General features: G+C 37.3%; 1 protein-coding gene across 2 annotated transcripts in view; it reads right to left on the minus strand.

Annotated features, from left to right (window-relative positions):
* LOC129777103 (homeobox protein 5) overlaps positions 1–22,548 on the minus strand; it is a 399,412-nt gene that overhangs the window by 97,573 nt on the left and 279,291 nt on the right. For both annotated transcript variants that reach the window (XM_055783173.1, XM_055783174.1), the window contains exons 4-7: positions 1,517–1,753; positions 1,337–1,454; positions 1,160–1,267; positions 573–1,091 (exon numbers count right to left, since the gene is read on the minus strand). In XM_055783173.1, coding sequence (XP_055639148.1) covers positions 573–1,091; positions 1,160–1,267; positions 1,337–1,454; positions 1,517–1,753 — 982 coding nt within the window. The remainder of the gene's footprint in view (positions 1–572; positions 1,092–1,159; positions 1,268–1,336; positions 1,455–1,516; positions 1,754–22,548) is intronic.

The following is a 22,548-nucleotide window of genomic DNA, read 5'->3' on the forward strand; positions in this document are numbered from 1 at the left end:
AAGAAAACAATCGTTGAAGCACTAATTCTACAAGTTTTCAGATAATTGTCTGCAATACGCAAACATTATAGATAAATGTTAATTTCCACTTGACGCGAGCTGGAAATAAATCCGTTTCCGTCATCATCTTGCAGTGCGTGACCTCATCACGCGTTCCAGAGCAACCAAGCACCATACCTCACGTCAAGTAAGAAAAGCAAAGACTCCGTTTACGCATCCCATTCGAACCTGTACTCAAAAAGTTACCACAGCTTATCGCGAGAGGTCAGATTATCGTCGGTCATCAATTGTGTTACGGCTGCGCCTAAAAATTGTTTTACAACACACAAAACAACGGCGCCGACAGAGAAACAGTCCCGCAAAGCAGAAACCATAAAAAATAACCCCTCTAACGTATCGTCATAAACGTCAAGTTCGAACAATCATCTCTAATCTTTGGCTGTAGCTCCTCAAATTACCTCACAATATATATTAATGGCTTCATCGCGCATATCGACCCGCCCCTTGGACGTCATTTATTGGTGGGAAGGAGCGAAAAAAAAACAAATGAAATAAAATCGACTTGGACTTACCTGAACGTACTCCGCGCAGATGTCGATGCTGCCCACGAAATCACACACATTGTCCACCGTCCAGGAGCTGATCTCCTCGATGCGGGCGTGACACTTTCGTGGCGCGCCCAGTTTCAGCTCGAGCGATTCGGACGGTTGACTGTTGGTGGAACTCGGAGCCGGTGACGTTTCCTGGTTCCGGCTGGGGGTCGGCGACAGTTTTATCCGTTTGGCCGACGATGGAGCCGAACTGAGGTCCAGCGGGAATGTGGAGAGACCCTCGGTCGGCCGACTGGGTGACTTGAGGGGTGAGATCACGGGAACGGCAGCCGTCGTCGGTTGCACCGGGGGATAACCAACGGTCAGCTGATTCGGCAGCATTCCGGGCAGGTACCTTGGTGGGAAGGGTGATGGGAAATGACTCGTCAGCGAGGCGCCTGGCGGTGGCGAGGAGCCTCGTGAACCCGCTGAAGGTTTTTTGAGACCTCCGTCTTCCGGCTTGAGGAGACTTTGAATGCCGGAATCTTTGGCGGCACGCGCCTGGTGGCAGAAAAGAGTTATTCAAGTACAAAAGAAAAACATTTTTTAAAGGTTTTTACATTACTTACCAGTGCGACCAGAGCCTGGGTACTGCTCATGTCTATCAGTGGCGGAAACACCGTCGACTGGAATGGAAGGCCCGGAAATAACGACGACATAATACTTGGGTTAGGTACCTGGTTGGGCGAAGAAGTAAACCGATTAAGTCATTTTCGATGCGAACAACGATGGCAATTGAACCATACTTGAGCGGAGGTAATTGGACTGCTTTTCTTACTGCCTACTAGTGAGTTCTCTATGAATGATTTTGGCTGATTTGTTCGTATTTTTGGCTCTAGAAATGGATTTTTCACACTCGATGGGCTGCAAGTTTTGGAGAAATTGTTGTTAATTGAGTGAATTGGAAAGCATAAATCACGTCTTACTCGTTGCTGCTGCTGCTGTTGGTGGTGTTGTTATTGTTGTTGTTGTACTTGGCCGCCAGACTGCGCATGAAATCGGAATAGTTACGAGCGTGGAACTTGGGCCGACCGGTGGTCATCGCGGAATTTGGGGATGGAATCAACCCGCTGGACGGAATACTGTTCGGGAAAGCCACATCGATGGCATGCATCGTCTGCGGTGGGGTTCCGGAGAATGAAGACGGTGTCACACTTCGCGATCTGTAAATTGAAAACAACCATAGTGAAGTTAACGGATCGCATACCCAAAACAAAGGGAACAGTACCGATGTTCGACAGGAGTTGGACAGTCGTGAAAGCAAATTGGATTAAGAAATTTAATTAACTTTGTCTCTCGCTGTGCATAATTTCAGTTTCAATAATAATAACCTAAAAGGCCTCAACGGTCGGCGAACCGTTTTGTGTGAAATTTTGACCAACAAATTTCCATGCTGTATCAAATCTAGCTCGGACACCACAGAAGGCCCAAGCTGTCCCTCGCGTGAATAACTGTCTCTGACCATTGGCGGCCTTTCATCCGAAACTGACAAAGGAGCTCTAATTGACCGAAAAGTAAGCAAAGCCACTGCTGCTGCGGCTGATGTTAATGTTGTTTATCAAGAAGCTTTCCGCTTGAGAATAAAAGGCGAACATAAAGCTCTACCAGAAAAAATAATCGATGCCTGGGGGGACTTTAGGCGGTGCGAGAAAACAAACAGCTCATGCGGAGCACGCGGTGCTCAATCGGTGTCGAATGCCGAAGACAGGTTGTGTTGTACTTAACCGAGACAAGTCTGCTTGGTGTTTGTTTGAGGTGGCTTTTCAACAAGTTGTAAGTAGCGGGAGAAACTAATGGGTGCCACATAAAATCCGCACAATTTGTTGAACCTGTGTTAAAATGGACTGATTAATCAAATTTGTGTTTTTCGTTCGCTCCACTGTGTTTCATATTGTGCAGGTTGTTCTCAATCGCGTAGAACTATGAAAACAAACTTAAATGAAACACAGACTAATTGTGTTAAATTCCATGAATTCGGTTTCATTCTACAGATAGTTCCTTGCCATTTTCATTTGAATATGATTTCCGGCATATGGCTAATCGATAGATCACATTTGCGACTACTTCTTGTAGCAATGGATGCCATATTTCTATGATAAGGTGGCGAATGTTGTCTTCCGAATCATAAACCGCCATTTTTGGTGATTATTTTTGTCTGTTGTAAGTTGACTTGATTTCACTACTCTGCTGCGCCTTCTAGTGCCCTATGTTATGCAAGTACACCATGAGTGAGACTTGATGTTGTACGAGAAAGGGTTAAGGTAATTTTTATTACAAAACATTATTTTTACTAGGAAAGGGGCTGTCCACATACCACGTGGACAGAAAAAGCACGATTTTAGACACCCCCCTCCCCCTCCGTGGACAAGCATGGACATTCCTGATACCCCTCCCCATCTTGTCCACGTGGACATCCCTCCATTTTTTAGAGAGAATAATTGAATTTTCTATGTTCTATTCCATACTTTCTATTGGTAAAAATGTTAGCTATTACTATTAAATGGTTTGTTCTCATTTGTTTTATTATTTTCCGAGCTCGGGAAGCTTTTTAGTTTTTTTTTGTCTGCTGTAGTTTATATGAAAATATTACTCATGGATCTAATCCTCACACATTTTTATTGAAGGCCAACGCAAGTTTGCTGAGCTCTTTGAGTTTTCAATTCGCTTTGCGGGCGGATTGCCACTCAAACTCATAGATGTTAGTCAGTGCCTGATTTCTGACGCCGTCCACTTAGCAGATCCGCAGATTTGGCCGCTCGGCGTGATGTGGACGCGTCTTAATGTTTCATGTTTCACAGAGGATTTCTCAGATGGTGTTTAAATTAATCTACAAGAGACTACAAACAATAATCCCCCTCAAATCACTAATTTTATGAGTTAATGTAAATGCGTTATTGGCCAAGGCTATTACGACATCGAACACGTGGTCTTGCGAGATATATTTTTCCGCCAGCCCAAATACAGATCTCTTTTTTCGAGCCCGAGTAAACTGGTGGATAGAAAAGACCTTGATTACCTTGAATTAATCAAAAAACATAAATTAGCGCAAATATGTCAACATGTGTTTTTTTTTGTGTAAGCACGTAAATATTTGCTCATAATTTTTTTTTTTTTTTGTATGCAGATAGACTATCCACAGTTTGTGGGGGGGAATACTCATACAACTCAAATGGATAATGATTATCTGCTATCACAAAGCTGATTCATTCAAAAAAAAGCTTTATTTTTAAGTGTTTTCTTATCCTGAGACTGGCTCACCATATTGCACTGCTACTAAAACCGTAGGCTAACTTCAAGGATATTTTTTATTCATTTTCGGCGAATAATCAATAGAGTGCCGTGTTATGAATCATCAGAATAAGAGCAAAAAAAAATATTACGATCAAAAGGTGTTGGACAGGTTATTCCAGACGACATTGGAATATATTCCATCTGATCATCTTTAGAAAGGTTAATGACCTTCAAAGGATAAATTTATCTTTGGCACATTGAATTGATGTTCATGACTTCCAGTCGGACGTTTATTCGCTCTGATAATAATTGTGTGGTCCTCACAAAGCATGTATTCCAATGCCGTCAGTTCACTGAAATTCTTCGCAAACCGTTTGATGATAAGGTAGGATGTTGATAATCATTTGCTGCGATACATATTGTTCCAACAGTATTCATTCGAAAATATGAAGACTGAATACCTGAAATTAACCAGATTCAACCATGCAAATCTGCAGTCAAAGCAGTATGTACACTTGAGAGATACAACAAGTTTGAAGGGATATAAAAAAAACATTAGTCGTTCGATAAATCTACTGCCACATATGTCGGAAGTCCACGATATATGAATAACATACGTCCATACTAATTCATTACATTTATTCGCAGCGAAGAACGTAACCACACAGAATTGAATTAATCAAATATGTGATCCGTTTCATCTACAAAATAAAATAGGGTCTGAAATTCAATCGAATTCGAAAGGTGTTTCGTGAAGTCACTAATTGAATTACTATTGGAAAAATTATTTGGAGAGAAATGTGAATGTTTAGAATTATTGGAATCTAAAAAACGATTTTGGGCGGGATGAGATTCGCCCAAATCTGCTGGTAATAAAATTAATCAATTGCATCCATTTCCCGTCTGCTGTTTATCGGGCGAGAGACGACAGCAAAATAAAATCGACACGCCACTCACTGCGGTCGGTGCAAGAGAGAATTAAAAATCCCTCGATGAGTGTCGTAAGATTTCAGTTGATCGTCTCTTGTACACTTTACGATCAAGAACTCATCATCCGCTCTATGGAATGGGATTAATCGTTTGTGGCTTTCACTCACGATAAAACTTGATTAGTAGAAGTAATGCTTCGAGAGTGCAAGCGGTGGGGATTCCGCTTTCATATTGCTTTTTTGAGATCTTGGTAGCTCACCGTTCCAAGTATTCTCTCTGTGTACATATGAAGAATAAAAGAGCATCGCCTGCTGGGGTGATTTAAAAACATCCGACTAGAGGGATATACTTATTCATTGATCGTTGAATGTGATTTTTTACCATCCCTGATCATTGTTGAGTCATTTATAGAACAGCAGCCCGATGTGTCTTGCAGAGCAGAGCAGTTGTATGGATAAATCGATCTTATTTCGACCGTGGATCGATCTCCATCGCTGATGATTGTTGCGTGGACGTAGCTATTCTGTAACAACACAAAGATGGTCAATGAGGGTCCTGAGTTTTGAACTCACGATCGATCGCTTACTAAGCGAACGCGCAACCAATGTGGCTACGGAGACCCCCGTTGAAGCAAATGTCTGTAGTGAATCTGTATTGCAAAAATTACTTAATTAAAAAAGAGCATCGTTGTTAGGAACACATCTCCAGAGATATGGCACATGCATCGAAGAATGTGTTGTTCCCTTCCATTCTCGCAAACCCCAATAAATAGAAGCGAAGGAGCGAAGCTGAAAAAAGGAGCGGAACCTAAAAAAAATAATGTCGTGCTTTTAATACTCATAACGGATCGACAAAAAATAATAGGTACAGAGTGTTTAGTCGAAAGCTTAAAATAATTTTTGAAATTACTTGAAAATCAGCGCATGAATAACACTATACAATAAAACACAAAAAACTGTTTATGTAACTAAAAAATCGATGCAAAAAAAAACATTTAGTTCGTTTTTCGTCGAATCAACGAATTAACTTTGCACACAATTTATTGGAGTTTCTGCCTATCGACTAGCAGTGCGTTCATCCTTTATTGAATAGACAATCGTCGAAGACGATGGAGCACTTTTTCATTCAAACAAAAATAACTTTGTATTGAAAGGTCCTACAGGAAAGTTCTTGGAATCCAGTGAAAGCTGGTTACTAAAAGTCTCGAGAAACCTTGAAATAACAAAAAGAAATTGGATTTTTTTGTTCCTATATTTTTATTCACTACATTCACACACAGCAAGATAACAATGTGTCCGTTGTATATTCCAAAAATTGAAGCTTTAAAATATTGCAGTTGAAGCTTTGAAATGATGTATGTTGGATTTTCTTTGTGCTTCTCAAAAATCAATTAAAATTTTTAACTTAACACTATATTCTTCTAATTGCTTTGTCGAGTGTATTATAAAATTGTAACATTCTTCGATTGTGCCTTCATCCTAGTGGAATGCGTGATTCTCTCCTATCAATGGAAATAATTCGATCGCTCTCAGTTCACATGGATGAATTTCAGAATACACATTCCAGGGAAGAAGTCCAGCCATATGAAAAATATGGATGATTGACGCACTCAAGGAGCTCAACCCTTTTTTTTCACAAACACAGAATACTAAAAGTGGGCGGAAAGTTCAATAATTTTTGAAAATACAGCGCATCATTGAAAAAATATTTATCGTGTCCACGTGGATGTTATATAAACCCCCTCCTCCCTCACCGTGGACAACCGTGGACATTTTCGCACCTCCAACCCCCCTAAAGTTGTCCACGTGGTATGTGGCCAGCCCCAAAGTATATCGTTTTTTCTTGCCTAAGATTGTACGTGTCTACTTGGTATGTATTCGAGAAATCGAATATTTCATAACAGTTACATTTTAAAAATCTGATTTTCTATGTTAAGATTTGTAAATACTCATAACGAATGGCAACCAGTGTTGTGACATGTACAGATTTATCTGGAATGGTACAGATTTTTTCGTTATTTTTGGTACAGATTCTGTACGGTACAGCGTACAGACTTTCGTCAAAAATTACAGATTGGTACAGATCCATTTGTGAAATTTCTTACATTTGAACAAAGCAACATTGAGGTACATGAAGACTTTTACGCTGCAGTATCGCTTGGTGCTGCTGATTATAAAAGCATTTACAATGCAATGATGGATCAGTTTCATAAGGACGGAATTCCTTACAAGGATCGTCTGAAAGGATTCACGTCGGGCAGTGCAACGTATGTTTTGCCCCAGATCAACAGATTGAATCATTTGCTCCAGGCTGAAGAATCCGAATTCACGGTGCTACATGAAGAGCTGAAAGATTTTCATTTGATCATTCTCACTAATATCTGCAAGAAATCTCACGTTGTTTCAATGTCCAATGCTATTAAATATCAAGTTCATTTGAAAAGCGACAAGAATTTTAGGTTGGAATAGCGAAAAGCAGATCATTTCAAAGGATATTTATCGCAGTTTTTTCGTGAAGCTGATCAAACAAATGAGAAATAGATTTGACTAGCATTAATGATGTGTTAGAAGCGTTTCCAGGATTCTACAATGGGAATGTACAAAATGTGGACAATTAATTCAGTGGCCTAGAAAAAAAAATACTCCGTAAGGAAATCAAAATTTCAGAAAACGAGCATGTGCAGGGTTGGTGGACAAAAATTGGATGCCTAAAAAGAATTGACGGTTCGCTCGCCTTTTCGGTGCTTCGATGCCTTGTTTGTAACATTCTCACTATGCCTCACTCCTCAGCAATTGTCGAGCGATTTTTTATGAATATAATCAGAACAAAAATAAGCTTAAAAATCGGTTCAGCAACGAAACGATGAACGCTTTTTTGAGATCAAAGGATTTGGTCAAACATCGTGATGGCAGTTCGAAAATTTAAAAAAATTATAGTATCCAATCTAGATTTAAAAAAATATGTATAAGCATCATCAAACACACGAATGTCTTGCAAATGTAAATGTAGTATTTGTAGTAAATAAATGAGTATTTTTTTAATGCTAATATTTTTTTTCTCTACAACGAATATTTTCGATTGTACAGATTTTTGGAAAAAAAAGTACAGATAAGTAAGATGTTTGACCCCTCTGGTACAGATTGAAATGTGGCAACACTGGTGGCAACTAAAACTCCGGATGTTTTTCCCCTATGCCTCTATGCTCAACAACAAACGACTTCAGAGAGAAATGAGAGTGTTTATGTGTTAGTTCGCTCTCTCCTCTCTTTTAGTATTTTTTTTGTTTCGTTTTGTTCATTCCGCCGAAACAAGAAGCATTTCGCGTGTTGTACAGTTCTACGAACTACACAGAAATCTCGCCGAAAAGTATACGGTACAACATTTTAAAAGTGAAAATGTTGAGGCTTCGACTGTTTACCATATCCTAAGATTCCCAACAACTATTCGCAAGCAAGGTAGTTCCAGCCAAAATTATGGACGCAAAAGTACTTTGTTTCTTTTCTCGTGCCTTCTACAACAAGGATTCACTGAACCAACGGGATGCCCAAAAAAGTTCAACTGTTTTCACCAGAACATTTGCAAAACATTGAAAAAAGCCATAATGAAGTGCCAAAAGAAGACAGGAGCCCCGGAATACACTGAGAAATAGATTTCGACACTGGAAACTGGAAACGATCGATGCTATTCCATGGATTTTATATTCCGAATATAAAATGTATGTTTAAACAAAAATTTGAACAGAAAGTGATGCTGCACATTGCCATTTTCGAGAGAGGCGTTTGCATGCCATGGTCCAAGCCCTCTAGTTTGGCTATCAATGTTTAGAGAAATTTTGATCCCGTTTCAACAAAAACATCATGCAGATGGAAAATACGTGCTTTGGTCGGTTAAAGCGTCATCGCATCGCAAATCAGTCTCAGTATCGCCCAATCGAAGATTTCTTCGGGATGTTTGTTAAAATTACAAAATTTTAGATGCCACCAGTTACCATTAAAGTGGGTTTACCTACCAGTTACCAATTACCTACTTTGGAATTTCGTTCTCGATAACGGGTTTTAGCGATTTTTCTCCGGATGTTGGAATTTTAATTTTGGTATTGATACTTTTTGGAAATTGTTTAGAAGATATGCTCTTGATTTTTTAGATGCAAATATAGTGATAATAATGCTGTTAACCACTGGGCGCATGGATGCTCAATTTTAAACTGGTGGTACGTTTTTTCCTGAATCTAGTGGACCGATCTGGCTGAATTTTTTTAGCGTGTAAAAATAAATTATTCAGAATGTTCCATAGCCATTTTTTTATATTTTAGTTTTTATTTTTTTTACGATTTTTGAAATTGCGATTTTTGTTGAAAAAACAACTAATTTTAATTTGGATTAAAAAAAGCCACGATTTTGGAATTTTTTTTAATTTTTGAGAACCTCTACGTAACCATAGACATAAACATAGAGACATAAGAGAGCATAGGAATCACGCTCACCACTATACCATCGGCACCGTCAACTAATTACTCCTGCGGGCCCTCTGCACAAACATTGCACAACCTAACCGTTTTCATATTTTTGAGTGAGAACATCTCTACACTGGAAAAAATGAAACAAATGAATGTGAAGCGAAGGTAATTCGCACGAAGAAGAACATATATTTCCTTTACTGAGCGTTGAAATAGAGCAACAATGTATCTAGCCAGCGTGAATAACATGCAACTTGAAATGGAATAGATTTCAATATTAATTTTCTGCTATGCCAAATATTTCGTTTTGATTCGCCATATTCGCGTTCCCCCAGTTTAACCGTCTAAAAGTAGCAAGTAACGATTGATTGTCTGTGCAGCAAGTATAAATACACTTTTGCGTGATTTCAGTGCTTTGGTGTTAATCTAGATAATGTGCAGAGCATGTTAAATACAGGGCGATAGTTTGGCAACGTTACTTACAAATGCTAGATTGAGATGGGTTCAAGAACCGAGCTCAAGAACCGAGCAACGGATTTGAACAGTCAGTATCAGAATTGAAGTTTCTCAGCCTGCGTCAGGTTTATATGCTAAGAAAATTATAAAAACCATTTGGAAAGTTGGAAAAATGGAAAGTAATTTTTAGCAAGTTTTGCATATCTATATAAAAATGATTTGGTGTCCGTTCCTCACGATTCAACTCAAGAACGGAGCAACGGATTTGAACAGTCAGTTTCAGAATTGAAGAGTCTCAGTTTGCGTCAGGTTTATATGCTAAGAAAATTATAAAAACCATTCGGAAAGTTGGAAAAATGGAAAGTCATTTTTAGCAAGTTTTGCATATCTATATAAATAAAAATGATTTGGTGTCCGTAAGTCACGATTTAACTCAAGAACGGAGCAACGCATTTGAACAGTCAGTATTAGGAATGATCTGTCTCAGTCTGCGTCAGGTGTATATGTCAAAAAAGAAATTATATACTACGAATATAGATCGCGAACAAACAAATCATTTCTGGGAACGTGAGTGTTCGAAATTATATTAATCAGAAATGCAATTGTGGGCGGAACGAAGTTTGCCGGGTCAGCTAGTATTATATAAAATTATGACGACGATGAAGGTCATGTTTTGGTAATAACCAAAACAGACCGAAACATGTATTTTACCATATATCTGTAATTTTTTCACTTCCACAACGTATTCACGTATGTTTTCTTTGTAATAATGTAAACTAAAACGATTTTGAAAGGGAATAACAAATAAAAAAATATAGAGAATTATAAACGCATGCATATTACACCATTCTTATATAGGCGAGATAAGATGTCCATTAGGGTGCCAATGAAAATGGTCATCTCTAACTTTAGAAAATTACCTCATAAAAAATGTTCACCACCTCGAAAAAACACCCCATGCCGAATTTCAGCTTAATCGGACTTAAGGGAGAGTTGCACAAAGCGGCCAAAGTTTGAGTTTTTTTAAAATAGAAAAAAATCGAGGAAATCGAGGTTTTCGAAAAAAAAATGATGCCAAATGTCTTAAAATTGCATGAAACGTCGAGATCTAGTGTCACCTCGAAAAAAAAATTTTACCAAAAATCGGCATTCTGGGACTTTTCGGAGTACGAAACGAAAAGTAAGGTTTTGGGTGCCAATAAAAATAGTTATCTCGATTTTTCATTCTACTTGCTACAAATGTTGATTTGCACGATAATATACCCTATGCAAAATATTAGCTAATTCGGGCTTCATTTACTGGTGTCATAAATGTTAAAATTTGAGTTTTTTTTTTTGAAAAACGAAAAATCACCGAAAATTGAGGTTTTCAAAAAAAATTGATGCCAAATGTCTTAAAATTGCATTACTCGTCGAGATTTACAGTTATCTCGATTTTTTTGTTGTTTTTTTTTCACTTTGACCGCTTTGCGCCACTCTCCCTTAAGTCCGATTGAGCTGAAATTCGGCACAGGGTGTTTTTTCGAGGTGGTGAACATTTTGTATAGGGTAACTTTTTGAAATTTTAGGGTCGATTTTTTCCCATACATTCATTGGCACCCTAAGGCCCATACACGTGTCCAAAACACACCACAACAACGAGTCAAACAGTCACGACTTTGAATATGTTTTTTAGAAAAGTTTTACATATTATCCACTGCCATTATGTTTTCTACCAACTAGAAACGTCATATGATTTCGTATTTTCGAGGCATTTTTGTTGCCGACTCCGAAGAATGTTCAATTCTTTTGCAAATGCATTAATACGTACCGCTGTTTACAAATATATTGATATGTACCGCTGTTCATAAACAGTTGGCGGACCTTCGGCCTTTATATTTATGAATTTTTATTTTATTCTATGGTTTGCACTGTTCCTAATAATGGGTGGATTTGAATAGTGAAGGTATCGGTATAATTTTGTACGTTCTGGTTTTTATTAAATTATACACGAACAGGTGTAAGAAATTGGTTTTATGTTTGTTAGAAACTATCTAGGAGCTGGAGAAAGTTACTGAGAGGTTTGTTAACACTGACAGTAAACTGACTGTTTTTGAATCTCCATAGTGGGCCAATTGGCTTCAATATATATTGGTTCAGAAAATTACATTTTTATATCAACAATGAACTTTTAACGATTGTTTATCCAAACTCAATCGATGACTCTGGTAACATTTGTCACAATAAATAAGCGAGTGTACGTAATATGAACCGCCATATTGGTTGCTTAGATAAATTCCATTCGGATAACCGATAATGCATTGCAAAACGTTTAGTATAAGTGTAAGTGTAACACTATATGGTAGCAGTCTAGCTAGAATCGCTTCGAAGCTGACGCAGATTATTTACATCTGCAAATATCCAAACCAATCGTCACAAAGGTTTGTTCGTGTATTATTCGAGAGTAGCTCGTCCGATTTGAGCTAGCTGTTTATTTTGTTGTGTTATTAGTCCGATTGAAATTCGCGATGACGCATATTACTTCGTGTTCCGTTGATTTGAAGCGAAATTGACAGCAGAGAAACTATTCATAGTTTCCAACTCATCTTATTCCACTTCGGCTTCTTATAGCATGATATGCATCATACCAAGACTAATCACCATCCTTCTGCCATCATCGCTCGATTGCATCATTGGTGGAGTGAATAAATAATATCTAACAATTGAACCAAACCGCTCTTTTCAGGATCACCAAGTTTAATGAAGGAATTTTTCAAACATATCCAAAAACAATAGATATGTTGTCATATATATATATATATATATATATATATATATATATATATATATATATATATATATATATATTTGGTATATATATATATATATATATATATATATATATATATATATATATATATATAACATAATCCTACGTCAACTATGCGGTCGTATCTGGGACACAATCCTCCAGCATTTTTTAAATACCAATATTATTGATATTTAAATTCATTGACAAAATGTAGATTTGTATGTATATTTTTTTGACTCTGTATTCCTTGCGGACTTTTGAAATTCTCATTGAATTTTATAGTTTTTTTCAATGGTTCGAGTTTTCATTGGTAAGTTTATTTTTGGAGCCATATACTGTTGTGGATTACTTGCACTTTGGATTTCCTGTGAAATCTTGATGTATCATAATCCATAAGATCAGTTTTCACTGTTCAGTTCAGTATCGATTTTTTATTTAGATTACCATGTAATTAATTAATTCTATCTTATTCCTTCGACAAATTTCGGAATGGTGCTCCCTTGGCCGAGTGGTTAGCGTCATAACTAACATGCCGGGTGTTCGGGTTCGATTCCCGTTCTGGTCGGGGGGATTTTTCGTCAAAGAAATTTCCTCCGACTTGCACTGTGATCACGCGTATTCTAGAGCTTGCCACTCAAAATGCATTCAAGGCGTGTTATTTGGCATAGAAATCTCAACTAAGTACTAATAAAAATGACGCAAGTAATACTACGTTGAGACGGCGAAGTTCCTCTAGGAACGTTAGTGCCATTGAAGAAGAAGAAGATATTTCGGAATCGGTAATTTTTGCAATACCTCTCTTGAAGTTGGTTGGTTCCTAAACAATCTATTCGTCCAACCATTTTTCTACTTCATCAACATTACGGAAAGCCGTATTACTCGAGCCACGCTTGATGCAGGAAGTGGTTATCAGAAAGTGTTTCCCATTCGAACTGTGAAAGTTTTTTCTTGACGGATATTTACAGTGTATGGTCGAGCGTTATCGTGGTGGAAAATAAGTTTGCTCATGTTCATTAGTATCGCTTGTCTTGGATGTCCTGGATCTAACCATGATTTTTATGATCAATAAAATATATGATATGGTTGATACAAACATCTTTGAATGGAGGAAACATCTTTGAAATATTATGTCAAATTAGTTCAAATTTTTTAATTCGTGAACGAACTTAAAATCGATATCAATGACATTGTTTATTGGCAAGACTTGAATAAAGAAGGAAAACAGTCATATCTGCAATGTTCCAGGCTATCGCGTATTTTGCATTTGGTGAAAAAAGGCCTTGAGGAGGCTTAGCATCTCTTTGAAATCATTGTTCGGTAGCCAATCAGTTGATGGTTGGTTATACAGGTCGAACTCATCCGGAGACTCGATTATCCGGAATATATTATTTTTGATTTTCGGAAATTTTGAATAATTTGTATAATAATTCCATATTGAATAGCTAACATGGGTATCAAATGAAAGGGCTTAACTAATAGAATGCAGTTAATTGTGAAAAATGCAAATCCAAAATGGCGACCACTACAAAATGACGGATTACATATTTTCTCAGATCAATATGGGTATCAAATGAAAGGGCTTGACTAGTAGAATACAGTTATGTATGAAAAATGCAAATCTAAGATGGCAGCCACTACAAAATGACGGATTACATATTTTCTCAGATCAATATGGGTATCAAATGAAAGGGCTTGACTAGTAGAACACAGTTATTTATGAAACATGCAAATCCAAAATGGTTGCCATTACAAAATGGCGCCATTATTTTTTTCGAAGCTCCATCAATATGGGTATGAAAGTGCTCGACTGGTAGAACACAGTAGATCATGCAAAATCCAATTCCAAGATGACCGCAGTTCCCAAATAAACAATTACTTTTTAATAATTCCATTCAGCTTGCGCTGTTTGTATGTATGTTTGAGTGTTTGTAGGGTTAATAGAAAATTGACCCCGTTCCTGCTGACTGATTGATCGGAAATTTGGAACATACCTTTAATTCTACTGTCATTATAAAACTACGTATTCCATGATCTAGAAAAATTCAATTTGGCCACCGCTAAAAAATGGCCGAATGGATTGACTTGGAGAATACACTACACTATGAACAACATAAATTCGAAAAGGTCGCCGCCACAAAATGGTCGACTATGTATTTTTTGCAATCCCCACAATATTGGTATCAAATAAAACGATTTGAAGTCAAGTCCTTTCATTTGATACCCACATTGAAACGGTTCTGAGAAAATATGTAATCCGTTATTTTTAAGCGGCCGCCATCTTGGATTTTAAAGATCATGGAATACGCAGTTTTATAGTGACACCAGAGACAAAGATGTGTTCCAAATTTCGGATCAAACGGTCAATAGAAAGAGAGTTAAATTTCTATTAATGTGGTAAAGCGCTACATATAAAGTTACAAAGTTACAAAGTCACAAACATACAAACGGGTCAACCTAGATAAAACCGTTTAATAAATGAGTGCAAATCATAATTATATTACGTTTACCGAGAGAAAATTCGTTTTTTATGACTTGATTATCCGGAGGATTCGATTATCCGGAGTGAAAAAAAATCAATACTCCGGATAATCGAATCCGACCTGTATATTCATTTAGAAATAAAATGCTAAATTCACATCTTCAAACTTATTTTGTCTATCGCCACCTTCGTTTTTCGTATTCGAACCATTTGGTATGGGGCTCAGAATAGGGTAAGATAGTCCCATGTTTTTGTTATATAAATACTAAAAAATATCTTACCATAAACTTTAAATTAACAAGTGCTATTATCAATGGCATCACTATTGTTATCGATTACTGTTCTGTTGACGATAACAGACAGGCAAAAAGAATCAGAAGTTATTTGTTTCTAGTTTCTCCGTTGAATAGGTAGGTGGTGGTGTTTGCAGTTCACTATAGCAATTTTAGAAAACCATAATTCAAACCCAAAACTCAGTTTTTTAAACTTCTGACGTACGCTACACGAATGATACTTAATTCAAGTATTTTATTTCCTTATCACGTTCAGTTTAACGCGTTCCCTCCAATAACCTAAAGCAACAAATCGGATAATTTTACCAGAATAAACACTCCCACAATCGGTAAACGTTCGCTCGCTCCATCATCCTCACCCACCCAAAGATGCCCAAACCGATCCCATCCGATCGCAACGAGAGGCGGCGTTTCGAAACTTTCATCTGCCCCCTGGCTACCGGTTGCAATATGTCAGTCACTCAACGCAACGCCGGCGAAGGATGCAGCAAAGTCACTTCTTCGCGAAGCGTAGCGCCAGAGCTAGCACAGAAGTTAGGAAAAAAAGCTGACTACCGGCTTGAAATCGGTTTGTACGCGCGGGCCACTCGGAAAGCTATCTATTTTACTGCATCTCACCGCCGCTGTCGTTTTCCGCCGTGATGATTTCCTTTCTCGACCTGGCTGACATTAGCCACAGCCAATGCAATAGCCAGAGCTTGGGGCTCGGATGGATGGAATCGTGTGTGGAGGAACCTCGTTGGATCTGACCTAGCACTGGATGGAAGAGTTGACTGTGTTAAATTTACGACTAATTTGATTTACAAGTTTGACACGGACATGCGTGAAACAATCATCTCTTCTACCCTTCTTGCTGCCGCCAAAATATCTCCCATCGCTCGGACTCCCTCCCACCTACTTGGGTTCGGCCCCAAGTCTGGTTCAGAGTTGATGATTGTGATGACGATAATGATGATGATGGCCTTTGCTGGCGTTGTGTTTGATTTATTTTTCCGTTTTCGAGCTTAATTCGGAACGATGGAAATGGCAGCGCGGGCGCAGCATGCAAGCGCGACCGGTGGAATATCGGCTCGGAAAGCACGATCTGGTGGAGCAACGGATCCGCGAGATCGTTAAAACGGTTGAATGGGTTCCATCAAGCTGAGCTACCTGCTCTCGTGTGCCGTGGAGGAGAAGGAGGGGCAGGAGTGAGCGGTTGTGTTATGGAGTCCTACGAAAGATTGATGGTGCGTTTGCGCACCATTTCCTGGGTCATTAGCTTTCGCGGTTTGTCAAAATAGGAATCCATGAATGAAAGCTGGGGGCATGGTTTGAGGCGGAAAACAATCCGCGATGACATGTGGCAAGCGAGAGTGTTGAAATTAAATTGTTGGTGAATATAATGAAACTTTGGAAATTGTTCCTTGTTGGGAGAAATATGAGTTAATTATATTATGATACCACAATTATATTTAATGGTTATACCTTGAAAGTTTAGGAACAATAATTTAATTATTAATAAATTTCAATTTTTTCACTTGAAATGAATAAATTCTGAAGAACAAATTGTATCGTTGTCGATTCATGCAAAAATGATCGAATCCGGTCGAAATCAAGGCAGTGCTGGATTTTACTGGATCTGATCGGTCGCATGCAAAAATAGGTTTCAGTACAGGAATAGAATTCACCACCATTACGAACTGTCGAAACTAAATCAAACTATTACTGGAGGTTCTATAAAGATTGATTGATTGATTCGTTCGCAATTTTGCAATTTTTTTGCCTACAAGCGTAACCATGCAAATTTCCAATGAAATAATTGAAGGATATTATCGGCAAAAAGAGGGCCTATGAGATTTCGCGGATTAAAAAATGTTTCTCCATTTGGAAAACGCTTGCGTCTATTTATGCGGACAATCAATCGTTTCAATGAACATTTGTTCGCATAGCTAGACGTAATCACCAGGTTTCTCTGCCTGTAGCGTTAGTATTTACATTTTCGATAATAGTCAAAACGTCTCCGTCGATAGTTTCAGTTCTTGTAGGATAAAATTAAATAGGTTTGGAAGAAATTCCAAGGAACTAAGCATCACATGAAGAAATTGAAGATATTGACAAAAAAACTACTGAAAGATAATTTAAAGCCTTTATTTAAATTACCAGCTTCGGCTTCAAAAATCACAAAAGGATTTTATAATTTAAAAAATGTTGGCTCTAATACCGATAGATGAACATAACTATTGAATTAATTTGCCAGAGACTCAAATGAATTAAAATGTCAAGATTAGTTGTATTAGATTAGCAAATAAAGAATTAAATATAAAATAAGTTTTAAAAAAATCGATGTGTTTTATTGAACTTGGGTTAAGTATTCAAAATAGATGTTCGCAAAATAAACTAAACAGCTGAATTTGCAGTAAAATTTCTATACAACAGCTGTATTTAAATCGTCAATCTTCAGCTGGATACCATTTAGAAGTATTGTTTATATTGATGATAATGTGCATGATAAAATAGGTTGTTCATTTATGTAATTGATTATTATAAAAAAAAGTAAATTGAACTGACTGGTTATTTAAAGTCTCATTTTTTACTTACACCAACGTTATACGTAAATGTTGAGCACGTTGAATTATTCGATGTCAAATTTGATGAGTGATAATGCTAAGAACCAATATTATACATATTTTACCTCCTATTTGATTGTTTCATCATCTACTTGAGAATTTAAATGCAGAAGTTTAGGTAGTTACAAAATAAAAAACGAAATTTCTTCTCTACGTTCATCGCAGTGCAGTGAATAGAGTAAGAAACTGCAGTAACTTGCAGTGCAGTAATTATATAAGCAGCTTTTCAATTATTTCTTATATTCATCTATTAGGTGATAAGATACTATCATGAAAGGCATGTTTGAACTCTGCAAAGAACGTGATTCAAATGTAGATTTAGCTTATAACACATAATATTGGTAATTGTTGATTTCCCAGCGATGTTTGAAAGCTGTATGTAACTACGTCTGTTATGTGGACAAACAGTGATTTTTCGGAAACGTTTTTTCAAATTTGCTCAAATGTTTTCGAACTAAAAATGTTTGTTCGCATGTTGAGCTTGCGTATTACATTATGTAGAATGCGTAACAGCGAAAAAGTCGATTTTGTTCATTTTGTCGTTTACGTCTCCTATACAAACATGGGCAGTATAGCATTTTCAGCTCCACTTTAGAACAGGGTATCAGAAATCGGCTCGATTCATTCCAAGTCTACGAACAGGAAGAGTTCAATTCTGAAGAAAGAATCCATAAATTACCAGGAAGTTGGAAAGAATTATCTGAAGGCGATCAACGACACTTCGAGTGACATGTTCTTTCAATTGGCAACGGCTGCATAACTCCGTACATGCCGTTCATGAAAGCGAGTTTTATCGAGAAGGCACCCCGTAAACAAGTGACGATTGGCCCAAGTGCTCATGATTCTAAAATAATTAGACAAGTAGAAGACAAGTAGAAGTTAACAGATATCACACCCCTTCCTTCATTAGTCTAGAGCAGGGTTTCTCAAAGTGGTCGATATCGACCCCTTGGGATCGATCTCGGTTTCCCAGGGGTCGACACTAACGAAAACTGATTTTGGAGGTCGACGAGGTCTAAAAATCGACCCCTAATAATTAACACAAGTTCTCATTTAAAACATTCAAGATGCTGTCTATGTTTTATTACGTGAATCAACTTGTTATAAGAATGACTAATATTTTAGTAGAATATATCAGGTTGGGGAAAACGTAATCCATTATTTTTGTGTGAAATTCAAAACTTTATTCGAGATATTTATTATTGTCCGATTTGGGTCAAATATACAACGTTTTGTTGTATATTTTGGTATAATTTCAAAGGTAAAGGTAATGAAGAACCAATACTTTTATGAGAGAGATATACCTAGAAGTCTTGGTTCTAATTGGCGAAAAACTATAGTGATCGATTTTCACAATCTTATCATGGTTCCAATTTCTTTTCACGCAGGAAAATGCGAGAAAAAGGTGGTAATCAGTTGGTGCCAGGTTCGGACTGGATGCATTATTACTTCCATGCTGTAACTCACAAAAAATTATTCTCTTCAAGTCCCACAAGTACACAGTAAAACCTTCCTGACCGTTAGTCCTGGTTTGGTCACCGTTTGAGCTGCTCCACCATGCCTTGACCATGATCGTTTAGGCACAATATTGTCTTATGTGACCCATTTCTCATCCTCAGTCACTATCCGTTTAAGAAATGGATCGATTTAATTCCGTTTTGCCAAGGCTTCGCAGATGAAAATTCGATCCATCGTATTTTTTTGTGCTAATCGTTGTGGCACCCAAACACCGAGCATCTTTGTGAATCCAACTCTGCGCAGTTCAAAACTGGTTTACGGTCGTTCTTTAGCTCCTGAGCGATGCTACGACTAATGTAATACTGGTCAACTTCAATTTTTTCTGTGATTTTATCGAAAATTTCGATGACAGGCCTGCCTGTGCGAGGTGCATCTTTAACATCAAATATGCCTGAACGCAATCGACAAAATGCAACTCACAATTGAATGGTACAAACAAAAAACAGCAAAAGATTTTTTTAGTGTGAAATGTTATCATGACAACGAGCATAACCTTCAAATCGTTTGATCGATACTTTATGAGATATCGAACATTACAGCCGTCTACCGAGAAAATAATGAACTTCTTTTTCCCCAACCTAATATTATTGTTGTTTTTTTCAAAAACTCAACAAGGCTCATCGACATAAGTTCATTTATTTATACAAGATAAGAAAATCGGCAAGTAAATAAGCGTGGTCAAGTTCGTGCGAGATAATCTCTTGTTTTTGAAGTTTTTAACTTACACATCGGTACAGAAATGAAAGACGTAATCGTAAGTCAAAAACCATGCGAAAGCAAGCTTAGTACTGTACAGTTTTCTTTGTGCATATTGTGAGAACGCTTCGTGTAGCTTCATTGGAGCTTGAATGATAATTTACTCATCTATTAATTTAATTCCATAATGTTCGATTTTCTTTGTTGTCTTTTTTCACGACGTATTCTACAAGGATTTAGAGGATTGAGAATATCCAAAATTTACAAAATCTCCAATGAATAATAAATCCCTACAATATCACAACCATGGATGAAGCCAATGTCGACGATGCAAGAAGAGTTCATTACCTTCTGCACAGATGAAGAGCTTAAGTAGAAGCTAAAGCTCAATTGTTGGAAAATATATTATCAATTTTCCATCTTCATATCTTGTCGAAAAAGGCTTCAGTGTAGTTACAAACATTTTGACAAAACCACAACACCGTTTGAAAATCAACAAACGAGAAGATTTAGGTATTCAACTCACGAATATTGAACCGGATTTAAATAGATTGGTAGAAACTCACCAAGATCATCCATCACACTGAATTTTTTATGTTTTTTATCTTTACTTTGCGATTTTTCAAAAATAAATTACCTATTTAAGTATTTGCAAGCAATTTGTATTTGTGAGTAATTTGTATTAATAATTGTTATTTACACTTGATACTCACCGAATTCACGTCTTTTTATTTTTCTGAATTTCGTTGAGAAAATGATGTCAAGTTACTTTATAAGGCCGTGGCAACTATATTGCCACCCACAAAATTATTATTGCAATAATTTGCTTAAACAAAGACTTCTAAAGTTATCTTAAGTTATAGTTTTTTTTTATCAAAGGTTCATGTTTTCTGAAGTTTGAGTCGATTTCTTACCTAGTTTCCATGGCCTTCTAAAAGGTTAATCAACAGTTTTTCAATTGTTACATATGTCGCGTGATTGGAGATGTTCGGCTATAGGGATCTGAGGTATCACTTCATTCTGGAAAAGGGATCTTTTGCCCAAAATAGTTTGAGAATACCTGGTCTAGGGCATTGATGAGAATAAAATGCATACGCAGCGAACTGCCACATGTGTACTTACACACGAACATTGTGGAGAGAAAAAATATTACAATTTAAGCCCCGCCCGAAGGCATCCAGATCATTTCCATGTTCTATTACACAGTTTGGCTGCTTCCAGCGAGCAGTCAGCATTAAGTCGCGATGCTGCCACATGTGTACAAACACACGGACACTATGGGGAGAGAAAATATTGCAATTTAAGCCCTGCCCAAAGGTAATCAGAGTATTTTCATGTTCTATTATACAGTTTGGCTACTTAAAGGGAGTAGTCAGCATCAAATCGCGGTGCGATTTTGTTCACAACTTCAAATCTGCCTCCTAGCGAATTTGTTCGCAGCTTCAAATCTGCAAACTTGGATTTGAAGCCGCGAACGAAATCGCAACGCTTTGAATCGACGAAACGATTCAACGTGCTGGGTGTCATCCCCTCTGGTGGAGAACACTTGTGTATTTTTGCATCACACGCACTGTTTAGTCCCCGAAGAGAAGCGTAAACTACATCGCAAGCCCTATCCCTCAGTGTAAAAATAAAAAAAAATAAAAAGGAGATGAGTCTTTTTCCAAGCGAGGAGGAGTTACCAGTCAATTAGATAGAAGAAGAAGCAACAGTAGAAGCAAAGCAATAGCAGCAGAAAAAGCAGTGTTGATTTTCTGAGACGAAGTGAAATAAAGAATAACGCGATCTACTATTTTTTCAAGTAGTAGATGATCAGTTCTTTCTAGAACTAAGTCAAGCGTCCAAAGACACGCTTCCCTCAAAAAAAAGTGCCTCCAGTTCTGTTTATTAAAAATGTGGAACAAACATATAATCGCATGTGAGTGTGTCAACTGGAAAAAGACCGCCGCGATAGCTGTTACAGCTATAGCACCAAGAGAAAAAATGCTGTTCTCGTGCTGGTCGAATTATTCTCTTGAGGGGAAGAATGAATCACGAATCAACCATATTCAGGTGATTTTACAATACCATGCTATTTCGTAACCACCAATACTTTTTTCCTAAACAATTATTTCTGAAAATTTTGATGCATTCTAAAATAGTATCCGAAGTGATAAGGATGTGAATTGATCGAAATAATTTAGACCTGCGCCTACAAATTGGTCCAGCACCATGATTACCGTTTTCGGAATCAATTCCAAAATTTCAAACCTCAATATAGACGAGAACGAAACAGGCAACATTTTTTAAATTTCCGACCGAATTTTCAATAATTATCAAAATGGTAATAATTTTCATAGACAATATTCCCATAATCTGAAGCAAAAATATAATCAGAATTTCAATAATGAATCTGGAGCAAATAGTAGATCCAACAACAATTTTATGAATCAAGAAAACAGACAAAGAACAAATTATACACAATATCCTATATATAATTTTCGATCGACCAAATATCAAACT

Source organism: Toxorhynchites rutilus, chromosome 3, assembly GCF_029784135.1.
Source record: "Toxorhynchites rutilus septentrionalis strain SRP chromosome 3, ASM2978413v1, whole genome shotgun sequence".
In the NCBI taxonomy this organism is placed as follows: Eukaryota; Metazoa; Arthropoda; class Insecta; order Diptera; family Culicidae; genus Toxorhynchites; species Toxorhynchites rutilus.